This window comes from Pan troglodytes, chromosome 10, assembly GCF_028858775.2.
Source record: "Pan troglodytes isolate AG18354 chromosome 10, NHGRI_mPanTro3-v2.0_pri, whole genome shotgun sequence".
Classification (NCBI taxonomy): Eukaryota; Metazoa; Chordata; class Mammalia; order Primates; family Hominidae; genus Pan; species Pan troglodytes.
Window position 1 is genome coordinate 120,286,316 of NC_072408.2, and position 14,404 is coordinate 120,300,719.

Here is a 14,404-nt window from a genome sequence, read left to right on the forward strand (position 1 = left end):
TGCCTGGCACGTAGTAGCTGTCAAAAGAGGACAGTCACTTTCATGAACCTGGGAGTCACTAGAAGAGCTCCCCCTTTGGGTGAGCAGAGGTTTTTGCATCCATCAAGGGTTTAATGTCAGAGACCAGAACCAGGGAAAGGAATGGTTTCATTCGCTGAGTCATTATCAAGGTAGGGACAAAAAAAGAAAACCACACAGCGCTGAGGGAAAAAAGATTTTTTTTTATTAATCTTTCTTTTTAAAAAAAGTTGATTTTTTTTGTTTTTTGTTTTTTTTAGGTAAACCTCTTTCTGCTTCCCCTCCGTCACTCTGCCCTACCTCCTCTTAAAAATATAAAAATGTCCAACCCCGGATAACTAGAGTACAATAAATAAACAGTAAACACAAAAACATACTTTATTTGTTTCTTCTTTATACAAAATAAGGAAACTAGAAGCGTTCAACTTCCAAAAAAGTATAATATTGTACATCCTGACGGCCCAGCCTCCAGGCCCCGGGCAGGGAGGGTGGTCTGTGGGTCTGAGCCCAGCAACCCTGGCGCCCCACCCAGGGGGAGAGCAGGACGTGCGCGTGTTCGAGTCCGGCCTGCTCCCTCGGGCTCAACATAAACGTCAAAGTAAGGAAGAGCGGGAGCTGGACCCGGCTGGCCACGTCCTGACCCACAGCCCTCTTCCTAGAGAAGCTGACCTTGAGCCTCAAGATTGGCCGCCAGGGAGCGCCAGCGTGCAGGTGGCTCGGTCTCCCTCTCGGTGGCTCCCGGTTCACGCGAGTTCCTCGCTCGCTCTCCGTCTTCTCCCTCTGGCTGACGCTGTCTCTCCGTCTCTTCCTCATCTTGCCCCCTTTCCTCTCCCTCTCTTTCAATCTCTCTCCTCCTTTTCTTATCATCTTTTTTTTTAAAGACGGGGAAAGCACAGCGAGAAATAAGATTACAAAATCCCACTCGGATTGCAGAGAGAGGGAAAAACACCGTCTCCGCCCCTTGGCCTCACCCTCTCTCAGTCCAAAGAGGTGGCGGTGGCTGGGTGGGTGGGTGGGGGTCCCGGGAAAGTCTAGAGCGTGCTCGAAATCTCTTGACCCTCCGGAGTATTGACTTTGGTCCCAAGAAATTGCTCGCGGTTGCTGGGAGAGTACTGGCGGTGGGCTGAGGCTCCTGGAGAGCCCTCGGGGTGGAGATGGGGGTCGGCCCCCCCTCGGCGCCCAGCCAAGGAGCAGCTGCCAGTTGAGTGCGGACCCGAGAGAGAACTCCCGAGGGACACCCACGTCTCCCACCGCGTCTGCGTCGGGCGTTTTGGTTTCAGGAGGCTGCTTCGGGGCGGGGCCCCCGGGGGCCGAGCGCGGGGGGCGGCCCAGCGGCCTTACCACACAGCAGCTTCGTTGAGCTCGGGGTTGGGATGCGACAGGGGTCCGCTGTAGCCGCTGGTGCCGCTCATTGGGAAGGGCGGGCTGGGCCCGCCGCTGAACACCTCGCCGGGCATGGGGTGCAGCGTGCCCGGCAGGCCTGGCTCGGGGCTCGGTGTGTCCGGGTGCGAGATCATGTCGGTGAACCTGGGGTTGTCCGCGGCGTGCGGGCCGGCGAGCGGCGGTTCCAGCGCGCCCAGCGGCGTCGAGCCGGGGCCAGAGGCCGCCAGGAAGCTGGAGTCGGCCGGGGACTGCGCCTGCGAAGGCGGGCCGTGCGCGAAGAAGTCGTAGTTGCTTCCCGGCGCGTAGTAGTCGCCTTGGTAGTCTGCGGAGGGGGAGCGGGAAGGAGACAGGGCGCGGTGAGAGAAGGCGAAGTAGGCGGGGGACCCGGGACCCGGGGAGGGGACCCGGGCGGGCGAGAGAGGGGAGCGCGCGACACCGACCCAAGGTTAGAGAGACCTGCGGAGGCCGGCGCCCCTTGAGACGGTGGACGTCGCAGACCCAGGGGGAGGGTTGGGGAGAGAGACAATGAGAGATCTCGAAAGGGCAAGAGACTCAGACTGCCAGAGACCACACACAGAGACGGGAGAGACTCCGAGACCGTGGGGGACACACGCGGCAAAAACTCGGAGACTTCAAAGTCACAGGTTCCCTGACACCTAGAGATGGAGAGAGACAGCGGCGGCCAGAGACGCAGAGACAGACAATGATTCCTAAGTGTCTTAGGGTCGGTGAGAGACACAGAGATGCGGGACAGCGAGAGACAGACGGAGAGATCGGCAGAGGGGCAGAGAGAAAGGCGGAAAAGAGACCCAGAGATGCGGAGTCCGCGGCTGAGACCCGAAAGCCCGAGACATCTGAGGGTCGCGGAGGAGTCGAGGAGATGCAGAGAGAGGAAAGACGGCCGCGGTTAGAGACACGCGTGGAAACCCCCGGGGGCGGCAGCGAGGGAGTCAGGAGTGAGCCCGAAGATGGAGAGAAGTCGATGCGCCCAGAGAACGCAAGACGGTGGATCAGAGATGAGTCCCAGGAACCTCCAGAGAAGCGGAGGCTGACAGGCCGGGGGAGAGGAACCGGGCTGGGACCAACCAGCGGACAGAGCAGAGCGCGAAATGGTTGAGACCGGGAAGCGACCTGGCCGGGGGAAACTGGATCCGGGCCGCGGCAGGAGCGACTGGTGGGTTGGGCCGGGCGGGGCGGCCTTGGCGCCCTAAAGTCGGTCCCTGCGCCCCACCAACCCAGTCCAAGTCCTTCGCCTCGCCAAGTACGGCCCCCGCGTCGATCCCGGTGAGACCATTTGTACCGGCCTAGCCTAGCCTGAGAAAGAGAAAACTGAGCTCCAGCGACTTGGGAGAGGGGGAGGAGGACACGAAGATTCTCTGGGTCATGGCCAGAGCTCCGCGGGCACCTTGGGGTAGAAGCTCGGTCCTCCAGCCTTGCCCCGGGTTGGTTTTGCCAGCACCCCCAGGTTCTGAAGCATCTGAGGACATTGAGATCTTTTGAGAAGCTGGTGATAGCTATGGGCTCTCTCTTGAGGAAAATGCAAGGGTGAGAATTTTGCCCATAAATTCAGGAGGTGCAGGGACTCCGGATTGCAAACCCATTCTGCCTCAACAAATCTGCATCAACTCTCTGACCGCCCCACATAGCCCCTTTTCCAGAACCTTCGGGATATCCTGCCTTCCCCCACCAGATGGGGCCCTGAAGGACTGACGTGGGGGACGTCACTAAAGGACCACCTTGTACCAGGCACCCGCTTTGTACGGCGGGAAAACCAGCGAGTCCAGAAGCCTGAGTCTCTTCTGCAAATCCACTTCCCCTGCTGAGTCCTGGGATCTCAGTCAAGGGGCGAATTCCTGATGCTCCCTGCCACCCTCTTCCCTCTCCAAACCCTGAAATCTGTCCAAATGGGGGGTGTCTGGAGGCGTGGCTTGGAGGCAGTTTAAGCAACAGCTAAAACGGTTGCCAATTACTTTTTAAAACCATTAATTTAATTCTCCCCGAAAGTGAAGGGGAAGATGGGGAGCGGCAAATTTGGAGCCCCAAAGGGACAGGGATGGGAGACGGCCGCGGCCCGCAGCGAGCCGGAAAACCAGCGAAGGCCGCTGCCCCCGCGCCGTGCGCGCCGCCTCCGCCCATATGGCGGCCGGGCCGGAGGTAATTGGAACAAACGCCGTCTGAAAAGGGCACAAAAGCCGCAGCTGGGGCTTTGTCCGCGCTCCCACGGGGAGCCGCCGGCCCCGCCGCCCGGCCCCTTTCTCGCCCGCTGCCGGTCGCCACCGCCGGGATCTCCCAGCGCGGATTAGGCGGGGCTGCCTCGCTGGGGGCTGGGGAGTCTTCCCCACCATTCCGGGGAACGAGGGGCCCCCAGTGTCCAGCTTCCCACCTCATCCAGCGCGCAGGGAGAGGAGGCGGCGGGATAGGTCGGGGCGGGGGCGAACTGGTCCTCGAGGAAACCTTGGTTAATTATCCAGGCGGGGAAAAATTCCGGGCCGGTACCGCCCCCACTACCTCGCTGCTCCGGGCCCAGATTTTGTAGGGAAAGAGGCAAATTTAGGTGGAGAGAGTCGGTGAGTGGAGACTCCGGAAGACACGCCCACCATCCGGGCTCTCCAGGGTTGGGGGTCTGTCCAGGGTTGGGGGGCTGTCCAGGGTTGGGTGGCTGGGGCGCTCCAGCCTGAGCCCTGCCACTGCCTGGGGTCTCCGCCCTGAAAAGCACAGCCTGGCATTTTGCCCACAATTTCTAGGGGCCCCGGTCGGGTCTCAAGGTCTAATCCCCCCTCAGGCTTCCGGATGTGCTGAGGTTAGTGATGGGGTTATCTTCCCTTCCCTTCTGCGTCTACCTGGGTGCCTAGCTCCTGCCTTGCCAACACTGCCACTGAACCCACTTTCTAAGAGAAATTGCCTCTTCCTAACCTGCGTTACAACTCAGAAGTGCAGATGCCTCTCAGACATAGACAGTCCTGGGGTCTCTCCAAACTCAGAAGCTTCAGAACAGAAGAGGAGAGGTGCTTTCTTGAGCCCTCAGCCCTGGGAAGAACAGGACAGTGAGCTTGGTGAGCTCAAGCAATGCGGCTCAGGGTAAGGAGCTGAAAAAATCGGATGGGGGAGTTGGGATGGCTCACCAATCCAGTGTGAGGGAAGTGAGAGGAGGAAAAGCTGAGGTGGCAAGGGGACAGCTCACCCCAGGCCCAAGCCTGGTACCACCATCTGAAGCCCTTTGTAAACTGGGGCTCCTCGCTCTCTGCAGCCCCAAAGACGGTGGAAATCTGGGGCTGGCCCAACACTTGTGCCCCCAGTCTGTAGGAACCCCAGGGATCTCGGGGCTGGAGGGTGGACTACAGTCCTGCCCAGATCAACTGCCGGCATTTGGGCTAACACTGCCAGATGCTGTGCGCACACACCCCGCCACATGGAACAGGAGTTGCTGCCTTCGATGCTAGTGAGCAGGCGGCTTGGAATGAATCCAGACCCCCATCCCCTCCCCTCACACTACCCTCCAGCGCTCGGAATCCACCTCATGCCAAGTACACCAGGCACAGGGGGGCAGGAAGGCTGTGCGTCTGTCCGTGGGGGCGGCAGGCATGTGGATTTGCCAGTACTGGCCTCAGTGTGACTGGTGGGAGTGTGCGCGTCTGTGGAGTTGTGTCTCCGTGAGTGTACCTGTGTGTGAGAGGGTGGAATTTACCTGTACGTGATCGTGCGATCGTGTCTAGACGTGTGTCCCTGGAGTCTCTGAACGCAAGTGTGAGTGCACCTTGTGCCCTGCGTGGGTGAGTGTGTCACTGTATCTCGTGTGTGCTTCTGTGTGCATCACTGTATGGGTGAGACCATGTATCTGATTTTGTGTCCAGGACATGTGGGTGAGTGTACATGTGTCTGTGATCGTGTGTCCAGCGAGTGGGCGATGTTCTGGAGCGGCGGAAAGCGTGCTGGCCGGGACCCTTCGCCCTCAGCTCCCGGAATAGGACAGGTGCGGAACAGCGAATCCCGGGGCGCCCCTTACCTCCGTAGTAGGTGTACGGGGTGGACCCCAACATCTCAGACTCGTCCAAGCGGCCGCCCAGCGGACGCATGCGCCGCGGACTCCGGAAGAAGGCGTGCCTCCGGGCGCCTAGGGCGCTCAGCTGTTTCATCCGGCGTTCTTTGGACCGTCGGTTCTGAAACCACACCTGGGACAGAGGAGGGGGCTGTGAACCCAGGATCAGGAGTGTCCTCTCCCCCCCTCTGCTCCCTTCCCTGACTGGGCTGCCCCTGCTGGGTCCTTGCGCCTCTTCCGCACCAGGACTCCCCCGAGGCGGGGCCGGGCCGGATTAGGCCGGGAGGGGTGGAGAGAGGCTTCGGCGAACCAGCCAAGGGTGAAGGATTTCGCGGACCCGTGGGGCGACTCATAAAGACTTGGGCTTCCTGGTCCCCGGCTCGCCCGCGGCCTGACGGCTCTATAAAGGCCTCCCTCCCGGCACGGCTCTCGCCTCGGCCCCTCGGCTCCGGAGCCAGCCTCTGGCCGTTTGTCTGCCCGCGCTTCAGCGCAGGGAGGGAGGGGGCATCGCCTGTTTCTCTGCTCGAAAGGTGGAGGTAAAGAGGGATCCCGGACCCCAGAGAGGCTTACAACCTTCCATAAGCAAGGCGGGGGGCGGAATTCAGAGAGGTAAAGTGACCCGCCCCCAAATCGCAATACCAGGAGGACAGCAGGGCTAGATGGAATCTTTCGGTTCACAGTCCCCGACCTCGGGCAAGTGCCCAACTCGGGCGCACGGTCTGCTCCCAGACCAGAACCAGGCGCGCTCGTAGCCAAGGAAGCTTGGCGGGAGACTCCTCCGAGGCTCCCGGCTCCCAGGCCAGCGGGGCTAAGGAGCTGTGCCCGCCCCGGGCCGCACCTGGATGACGCGCATGTTGAGGCCGGTCTCCTGCGCCAGCTGCTCGCGGATGTGGCGTGTGGGCTTGGGCGTGGCGGCGAAGGCAGCCTTGAGCGTCTCCAGCTGCTTGGCCTTGATGGTGGTGCGGGGGCCGCGCCGCTTGGTGCCCGAGTTCTGCTCCTCGTTCTCGTTGTTGGCCGTCTCCTTGTCCGACGAGGTCGAGTTGTCCGTCTCTTTGGGGTCGTCCTGCAGTGCGTCCTGGAGGTCCGGGGACAAACTGCGGTCCGTACAGGATGACACTGCGGGCGGACGGATCGGGAAGGGGACAGCGGCGTCAGCGACGGCCAGACGCCTCTGCAATCCAGTGGCGGGTTCCCGCCGGCCCAAGCTACGGCCTGCCCAGGCTACGGCCGGCCCCGCTGGATTCCCTCCCAAACCTGCGACAGCCCCTCCCCCAGGGACCCGGTGCCCGCCCACTCTCTCCAGGAGGGGCTGGGCCTTTGGAGGGGCGCTCTTAAGCCCTCTCCGCGCGTCTCAGCTAGTACCTGGGTAAGGGTAGGGGGACGCGTACCCTCTGGAGAACTCCCACTTTCAAGGAGAGGGGACAAGGAGGGCACAGATTCCCTTGGGGCTTGGATCTTCCTCTCTCTTCCCTCCTCTCTCCAGACCTCAATTAATGTCCTTCCAGTGCATCAAGAAATTACCTGGAGCTCAAATGACACATAAGGGGGAATTGTGCGCTTCCAAATTAGGGGAGGAGGGCAACTTGGAAAAGGCTTCTGAATTGGAGGAGGGTGAGGCAGAGCTGGCACGTCTCAGATCCCCTGTAAAACCTGCTCCAAAGCCACTTCTCTTCTCTAGCCTCTAACCCCCTTGCCTTGCCCTAGAACTGCCTGGGGCTGATGAGCTCCAAGCTCAGCACAGACAGCACACCGGGGGCCAAGTAGGGAGTGCCAGGCTGGGCACGGTGGGAGGGTGCTAAGGCCTAAGGCTAGTGAGGGGCCCAGGCTTCCTACCTGAGTTGAGGCTGCCCTCCTTGAGGCTGGATGAGCTCAGGTAGTCGTCTTTGCACACGAACTTGTTCTCGTCGATGACGTAGAGCTCCTCGCCGGTGGACAGCTGCTTGTTACACACCATGCAGGTGAAACAGTTGAGGTGAAAGACTTTGCTCCGGGCCTTGCGCACCAGGTCGCTGGGCGAGATGCCTTGCGCGCAGCCGGCGCATTTGGTGCCAAAGCGCCTGTGGACACAATGTGCCCGTCACTATGGGGTGGGACTGCATCCAGCCCTCCCCAGCCCCTGACCTCTTCCCACCCGACCTGGCTTCGGTGAAGTCCCCATTTCCATATCTGTCAAACGGAACCCCAATCCTGAGCGCTCTGGCCAGAGTGGGAGAAGTGGGACAAATGTCCTGAGCTGCTTTTGGGACTGGGACTGCCATGCCTCCATTGGGACTTTTCAGATTCTCCTGAGCTGGGAAGGGGTGAGCAGTGGGTGCAGCGTTCAGCCAAGAAGAGAGCCCAGAGCACCCCAAGATGTCCTCCCCCAAACCCAACCCCTGCCAGGCCTGCCTGGGCTGCTGCAGGCAAACTCAGAGTCCATGAATGATTTGAAGCCAGGCGGGGAGGGTTTGGGCCACTTGGTGGCTTTGCCTCCTGGATCCTTTCTAGTCTGCTGGTGCCTAGCTAGGGCCAATCTGCCTGGCTGGCTGAGCCTAGCCATGAGGTGGGGAGCCCTTCTCCTAGGCTGGAAGGAGGAAGCAGAAAGGAGGGAACCTTCCACTGTTTTCCAGTACCAATGGAGAGGCTTTCCAATCCACCGCTCTGGGACCCGCTGGAGCTAATCAGGAGCTGTGGACAGCAGGGCCTCATAGTGATGGACCCTAGAGAGCAGGGATGAGTTTCAGCCCCCCTAAACCTCTGGCCTGGCAGGCAGCAGGGGAATGTGAATAGAGGACAATCATAGACCCTGCAAGGCCAGGACAGGAATCTCTCAAATCCCTGCTTTCCCGCGTTCCTGATCTCATTCCTTTTCTTTCTTCTTTGAGCTCAGGGAGAAAGCCAGCCTCCCCCGAAATAGGAGATGGGTGAGGCTCAGGTTGGGGGTGGGGTGGGGGAGGACCCAGGACTCTAGGGACCCCACATCTACTCACACCCATGTCTCTAAACAGGGCGAATTTGGGTGACATTGATGTAGTGAGGGCATTAGAAGCCATAAGTCACTTTTGGCCTTATCCGGCAGCGTAATTGGCCATATGCACCTTATCAAAAATCATTAGGCGCTTTGCAAGCACTGCTACATTAGGGGCATCGGGCCTCCGGGTCCAGGGAGTTAACACGTGTAAAGGAGCGGCTGACATTTTCTCCCATTCAAATTCCCAGTGCGGAGTCGCTGGGGCCGGCAGGCTGCCTTTCTCTATGGCGTGATTCACGCCCCCATTCCTCAGCGCGGGGAATTCCTGTTCACAAAGCCGGCTCTGGGTGCCCAGAGGAAACAGGCAGGGCTCAGCTGCCCCAAACTCCACTGGCTTCCAGGCTGGGGAAACTGAGGCCCACAGAGGTGATCTGCCCTGGCCAGCCAGAGGGCCCACAGGGGTAGGGGGGCTGGGGAGGTGCCACAGCCCAGTCTAGACCCCAGAGGTCCTGATTCTCAGCCTCGATTTCGTTTCTGCTTTTCAACATGGGAGGAAATGTTTAAGGGGTTGGGAGGTGGGTGGGGGAGGTTCTCTCCTCCCATCACCAGGGGAGACCTTCCTCGCTGGGTCCCCTCTGGAGCTGAGAAGTTTCTGTTTGGGATTGCGGCCGATGGGCTCACACATTCTGCCTGGAGCGAGAAGCCTTTAGGCGTCTCTAACTCATGCGAAAATCCTTCCTCTCTCTCGGGACGGGGCTTGAAGCTTCTGTCTTGGGGTTGCAGCTGCTTGGAAGGGGCGGAGAGGAGTGGATACCAAGTTTGTCAGGGCTTCCTCCCTCTGCCCCGCCAGCGCTCTGAGCCGGCCTCGAGCCAACGTGAGGCAGCGAAGCAGCGTCCTTCTTCCTCCGCCTGGGCTCGGGACCTTTCCTGGACCAAGGACAGGAGGAGAGCAAAGTGCTGCCCGCTCCCCATCTAAGCTTGTGATCCGGGGAGGCTGGGATGGGGATGGGGGTCTCCCCTTCCCCAGCGCCCCGGTAGAGCGCGCTCAGGGTGGGCGCGCAGGCAGCGAGCGGCGCGGCCTCTTACCTGAAAAAGTCATTTTTGCAGTAGAGCTTGCCCTCGCGCGAGAAGCACTTCTCCGAGAGGTTGGTTTTGCACTCGCAGCACTGAACACATTTGATGTGCCACGCGCGGTCCAGCACGTTCAGCAGAAAGCGGTCGAGGATGGGCCGCTCGCAACCGGCGCAGTGCACCATCATAGCCCCGCGCCCCGGCGGCTTCGGCCGCCTTGCCCTCCCTTTGGGCCCCTGGCCCTCGGGCCTGCCGGGCCCTCCGCTGCCCTTCGCCTCTTGTCTCAGCAGCTGCAGGGCGAGTCTGGTCCGGACCAAGACTCAGCCGGTCAAGTCCTTGGGCAATCTCTGGCCTGGCGCTGGGCTGCCCGGAGTGGGGTGGTGGGAGGCGGGTGGCTTTCACAACCTCATGCCACGGGCCGCACGCCCCGGCGCCTGTTCTGGGCTTCCCCAGGTATCTCGGGTGGCTGCTGGCCTCGGCGCTGCGGAGCGGCTTTCCCCGGTGGCGGAGGCGCCGGCACTTTCCCCCACTTTCAAGCGGTCCGGATCCTCATCTTTGTCTGGTCGCCGCGTAATTCGCGCATCCTTATTCAGATTTGGTGACGTGGCGCTGCACGTAGGGGGCCCAGCGGCCAATGGGCGCACCGTGGCCATGGCAACCTCTTAAATTTATAGCATATCTAAATTGGCTACAGCGTTGCGGTCCGGACAGAGCAAAAAAAACAAGGCATCAGTATTGTTGAGTATTAGCTTGTACCTGGTTCGGAGGCTAAGTAAGTATTTACCTTCCAGTTTGGGGCTGACGGGGCGGGGGCAGCGCGAAACGAAAACTGCGTCTCTCTTCCTCTCTCTTTCTCCTCACAAATATTTGGGGGTCACGGGTTCCAAGGCCTAGTCCGGGAGGTACCCCTGCCCCCTTCGCCATCCCTGGAACTTGCAGAAGTTGCCCCACGCCCCACACTTCGCTCCCCTTCTCCAGCCCAGCCAGCCCAGATTGGATTCCCCCACCCCCGCGCCCCCTCTGCGCCCTGAAGCTGCGTCAGCGCGGTTCTCCCGGCTCCCGGAGCCGGCCCCGGCTTCTTTTTGTCATACACGGGGCTGGGGCCCAGCCGGGCCTTTCTCATGGAGAGAGCTAGTGGAGACCGCGCGGCCTGGGTAGTTTTCCCCGCCCGGCCGCCGAGCCCAGGCCCAGGCCCAGGGTGGGGAGGCGGGGGAGGAGGAGGGGTGCCATTTGGCCTGGTCCCGAACTCCAGAGTTTCAGGCCTGAGTGCGCTGCTCACGGGGCTCTGAGGGAGATGTGGACAGGGGGAGATTCAGGGTGGACGGGTCTTCCCGCAGACAGCTCGGAGGTGGCACTCACCACGTCTCTCCTTTCCTCGCTGCACCTTCCAGATTCCAGGTCAGCCTATGGGGCACTGTGGTGAGTGGGTCGTACGGCTGAGGCGGGGGACACCAGCGACTATGAGAGCGCTGTTTGTATTCACGCCGTGCGGGCTGGGTGTGCAAGTTCGTCCCCTCATTGGGCGCAGGAGAAGTGGCGCACGTGTGTTCCGTGCTCGGCAGGGCGCCCAGAGTGTGAGGAGAGAGAGTGTGTGTGTGTTAAGGGGGAGGGGGGATGTTGGCAGGTGTGCGTGAGGAGGGGGTGTGTGGGTCTGAGTAGAAGGGACCAGGCCTCCTTTCCCCTGGGGCCAGCGTGGCCACCAGGGATCCTAGTTGGGGAAGCCGGGAATGGGCAACCAGGATTTTCCTTTCGCTTCTGGAAAGGGGGCTGAGGGAGTAGGGCCTGGGACCAAGGGCTGGAGCTAGAAGGGTTTGTGCCAGCACTTGGCTGTGAATGTTTGTTTGGGTGTGTTTCCTGAGCTTGTTAGTGTATACTCGCTGTTTGAGAATTCCATTTTTGCGTCTGTTTATTGTGTTAGTACCATCAATCCTGTGAGTAAATTTCTGCGTGTGCGTTTTCGTGTGTGCAGATTCTTGTGTTTGTAATTGTGTGTGGTCCTGCTAATGTTTGTGTTTATCACTGTGTGCACTTTTATTTTTGTTGGTCTGTGCCTATGTGTGTTTGCTTATTTGAGGACGCATAAATGTGAGGGTGTTTTCATGTGTACGTGTGCATTCACGTAAGAGTGTTTGTGTCTGTGTTTGCAAGCATTGATGTGAAGGTGTACTTTGAAAAATCTGAATGTGTGTGTTTGTGTGTAGGTGAGGGCGTGCATGCTTGAGACCCTGTGTGTATGAGACTGAGCTGGCTTGGTTGTGTTTGTGAGTGCAGAATTCTGAAGAGCTATGTTTGTGTGCCAGTCGCTGTGTGTGTGTGCCTGCAAATGTGTGTATTTGTGCAAACAGTAGTTTTTTGTTTATGCAACTCCTGTAGGCTTTTGTGTGTGTGTATGTGTGTGTGAGGGGGTTATGTTTGTATTTGTGTTTGTGTGTGTACTCCTAGCTGCGCTTACCTTTGTGGATTCGGAGGTTGAGGGAGCAGGATTTGTGGATGCCTGCGTTGGGGCTCAGGGATGCCCACTTGTCCCCCTTCCTCTCAGGCCTAGCACTGTCCGCCACAGTATCTAGGGGAGGTGATCTTGCTAGGGACAGGGAATTGGTGAGTGCTGGTTACAGAGTGGAACATTGACTCACCAGCCAGCCCGCTGGAAAAGGAATCCCTAACCCGGGCAGCTTCTGCTTGTTGGTGCTGTTACCTGACCCTCTAGCTTGTCAGGGGACAGGGATCTACAGAGCATAGTAGTAACGCTGGTTAGAGCCCAGCTCAACCAGGAACAGGCAGGATGAATCTCACTTGGCCTCCTAGGCTCGGCCATGAGAGACTTCAAATGGAACTGCAGTTTCTGGCAGCACTTGGCCCTGCCCGCCTGGGCTTAAAGGATCCTTGAGCTCTGGCAGGGGCAGAGCTGGAAAGAAATAAGAACCCGAAGAGGAGAGAGGTGCTCAGGCTCCCGGCAGAGGTGAACTGTGCTGCCTTCTCCGTCTTTGTCTCACTAGGCTTTTTCTGTCTCTCCCGAGTTCTCACCACATCTCTGTTTTCCTTTCTGTCGCCGTTTTTCTCTTATGCTCAGAATCTGTTCTCTTTCTGTTTCATTTTCTCTTGGTTCTCCCTTGTTTTCTTTCTCCATTTCTCTCTCTCTCTTTTTTTTTGTTCTCCTCCCCTGGCCTCTCTGCTGGAGCTTCCAAATCCAGCATCCGACTCAAAGCTGAGATGAATGCTCCTTATTTTGCATCGTGCAGATTTTGGGGTGTGGGGGGAAGACTTGCACCCCCACCACGTGCTTCATGATCATTCAGAACCTCCATCCAACCGCTCCGCTTTCTTCTCTGCTCCAGACTAGGCACACTGAGCCCATTCTCCCCCAAACCCCACAAAATATGCAAAGTGCCCTGTCTGGTGTGTGTTTCCAGCCCAGGCTTTGCCCACCCTTTGGTGGTGGCTGGGGGCCTGTGTACCCAGCTCTATCTGAATCTCAGATCCACTAGTCCTCATCTCCCAGAGAGCTTCAATGCATAGCCAGGCTCCAACAACCGTGTGGCCAGGCCGGGGAGGTCGTAGGAAGAGGGAAGAAGATGAGAGCAGCCCTGAGTAGGGATGAGCGTCAGTTACCTGGGGCTGGATGTTTGGTTGCAGGAGATGAGGACTCTGTTTCCAGAAGCCCTGGTCTGACCTTCCATCTCTTGTAGGGGAACTCACCAATCCTGCCCTTGTTGCAGTCCCCTAGAGTTGCGTTGGGGGCCTCATCCTCAGTACAGCTCAGCCCCAGTTCGAGAACTCCCTGGACCTGGGCTCAGCCAAGCTGCCCAGAACCCGCCCGGCCTTCTCTAGCCCACCACCTTCCCCGGTTCACAGCATCGGAAAATGCCAGCAGACCAGCTATTAGACTCATCCCGCCCTAACAGCGCTAACAGATGGCGACCAGGCAGCGAAATCCCCTCCTATATGTAACTAATAAACCGCTTGTGTCTTAACAGGGTAATGCATGGAGACGCAATGTCACTTATACAAGATGTTGATGGAATTTACTATATAAAAATCTTCCTCCTAGAGTAAAGAGTATCAACATTACAACTCGACAGACGGCGGCGGGATAAGTAAAACAGACAAAAGACAAACAAGATAATAATCTGTTTCCAATCACTTAAGCCCTGTAGAGTTAGTAATATGCGGTTTGCATATTCCCCCTTGAGTTCGGTAATTAATTACGGGCGAGGAGGCGCACACTAGCCTGGGGTGGGAGTTTTGAGGAGCGCTGAGCTGGGGCGTGGGGGAAAGCTCTCTTGAGTTCTCCAGCCCGGGACACTGGGCAGCGGCCGGAATGAGGGCGCTTCCGGAGGTTTGGAGCTGACCCACCCGCGGGTTGAAGAGGTCGTTTCAGTTGCACCTCCTTATTCCTCACCGGAAAGCCTCCAGCCTGGGAGATTCTGCAGCCAAGCAGGAAAGGGGGTCTTCTCTGGCAGCCAGTGTCTCTCCTGGCTCACTCTTAAAGCATCCTCTCCTTCGAACGGCCGGGAGTGGCAGCTTTATTGGGAAACGCGCGCTCTGGGGGCCCGGGTGGCTGGGGGGACCGGAGAGGCGCGCGCTTTGCCCACTGCTCTTGGTGGCATCTTGTGCGACCCAGCCCGTCCTCTCCCGACTTCGATCATTACCGCTCCCACCCCAACACGCATACTTCCCCCACCCCACCCCCAAGAGCCAGCGCGGCTTTAACATTAAACAAACGCAGCGAGCGCCTCCGAGCTGCGCTCTCGGCCGGGTCTGCGCGGCGGCGGCGGCGTTACAAATTGTAAATTTAAATTGCTCGCCGGATTCATTACCTCCCCTCTTTGATTTCAGCCAGCCGTGAAAAATTATACTGGTGTACCACTGAGAAACTGTTTTGCCGCAAAGAGCCTACGCCTAATCACTGGCTTTCTCCCTCCGACAAAAGTGTAATTATTTTGTTT

At 58.9% G+C, this 14,404-nt stretch overlaps 1 protein-coding gene across 1 annotated transcript; it reads right to left on the bottom strand.

The window, feature by feature from the left end:
- Positions 1-373: 373 nt before the first annotated feature.
- Positions 374-10,097, bottom strand: LHX5 (LIM homeobox 5). Its single transcript, XM_001153819.5, has 5 exons — positions 9,474-10,097; positions 7,271-7,494; positions 6,276-6,553; positions 5,405-5,570; positions 374-1,723 (listed from the first exon to the last, which is right to left on the bottom strand). Exons 1-5 carry the CDS (start codon positions 9,644-9,646, stop codon positions 1,356-1,358), a joined length of 1,209 nt encoding a protein of 402 aa, XP_001153819.4. The 5' UTR covers positions 9,647-10,097; the 3' UTR covers positions 374-1,355.
- Between the last annotated feature and the right edge of the window lie 4,307 nt (positions 10,098-14,404).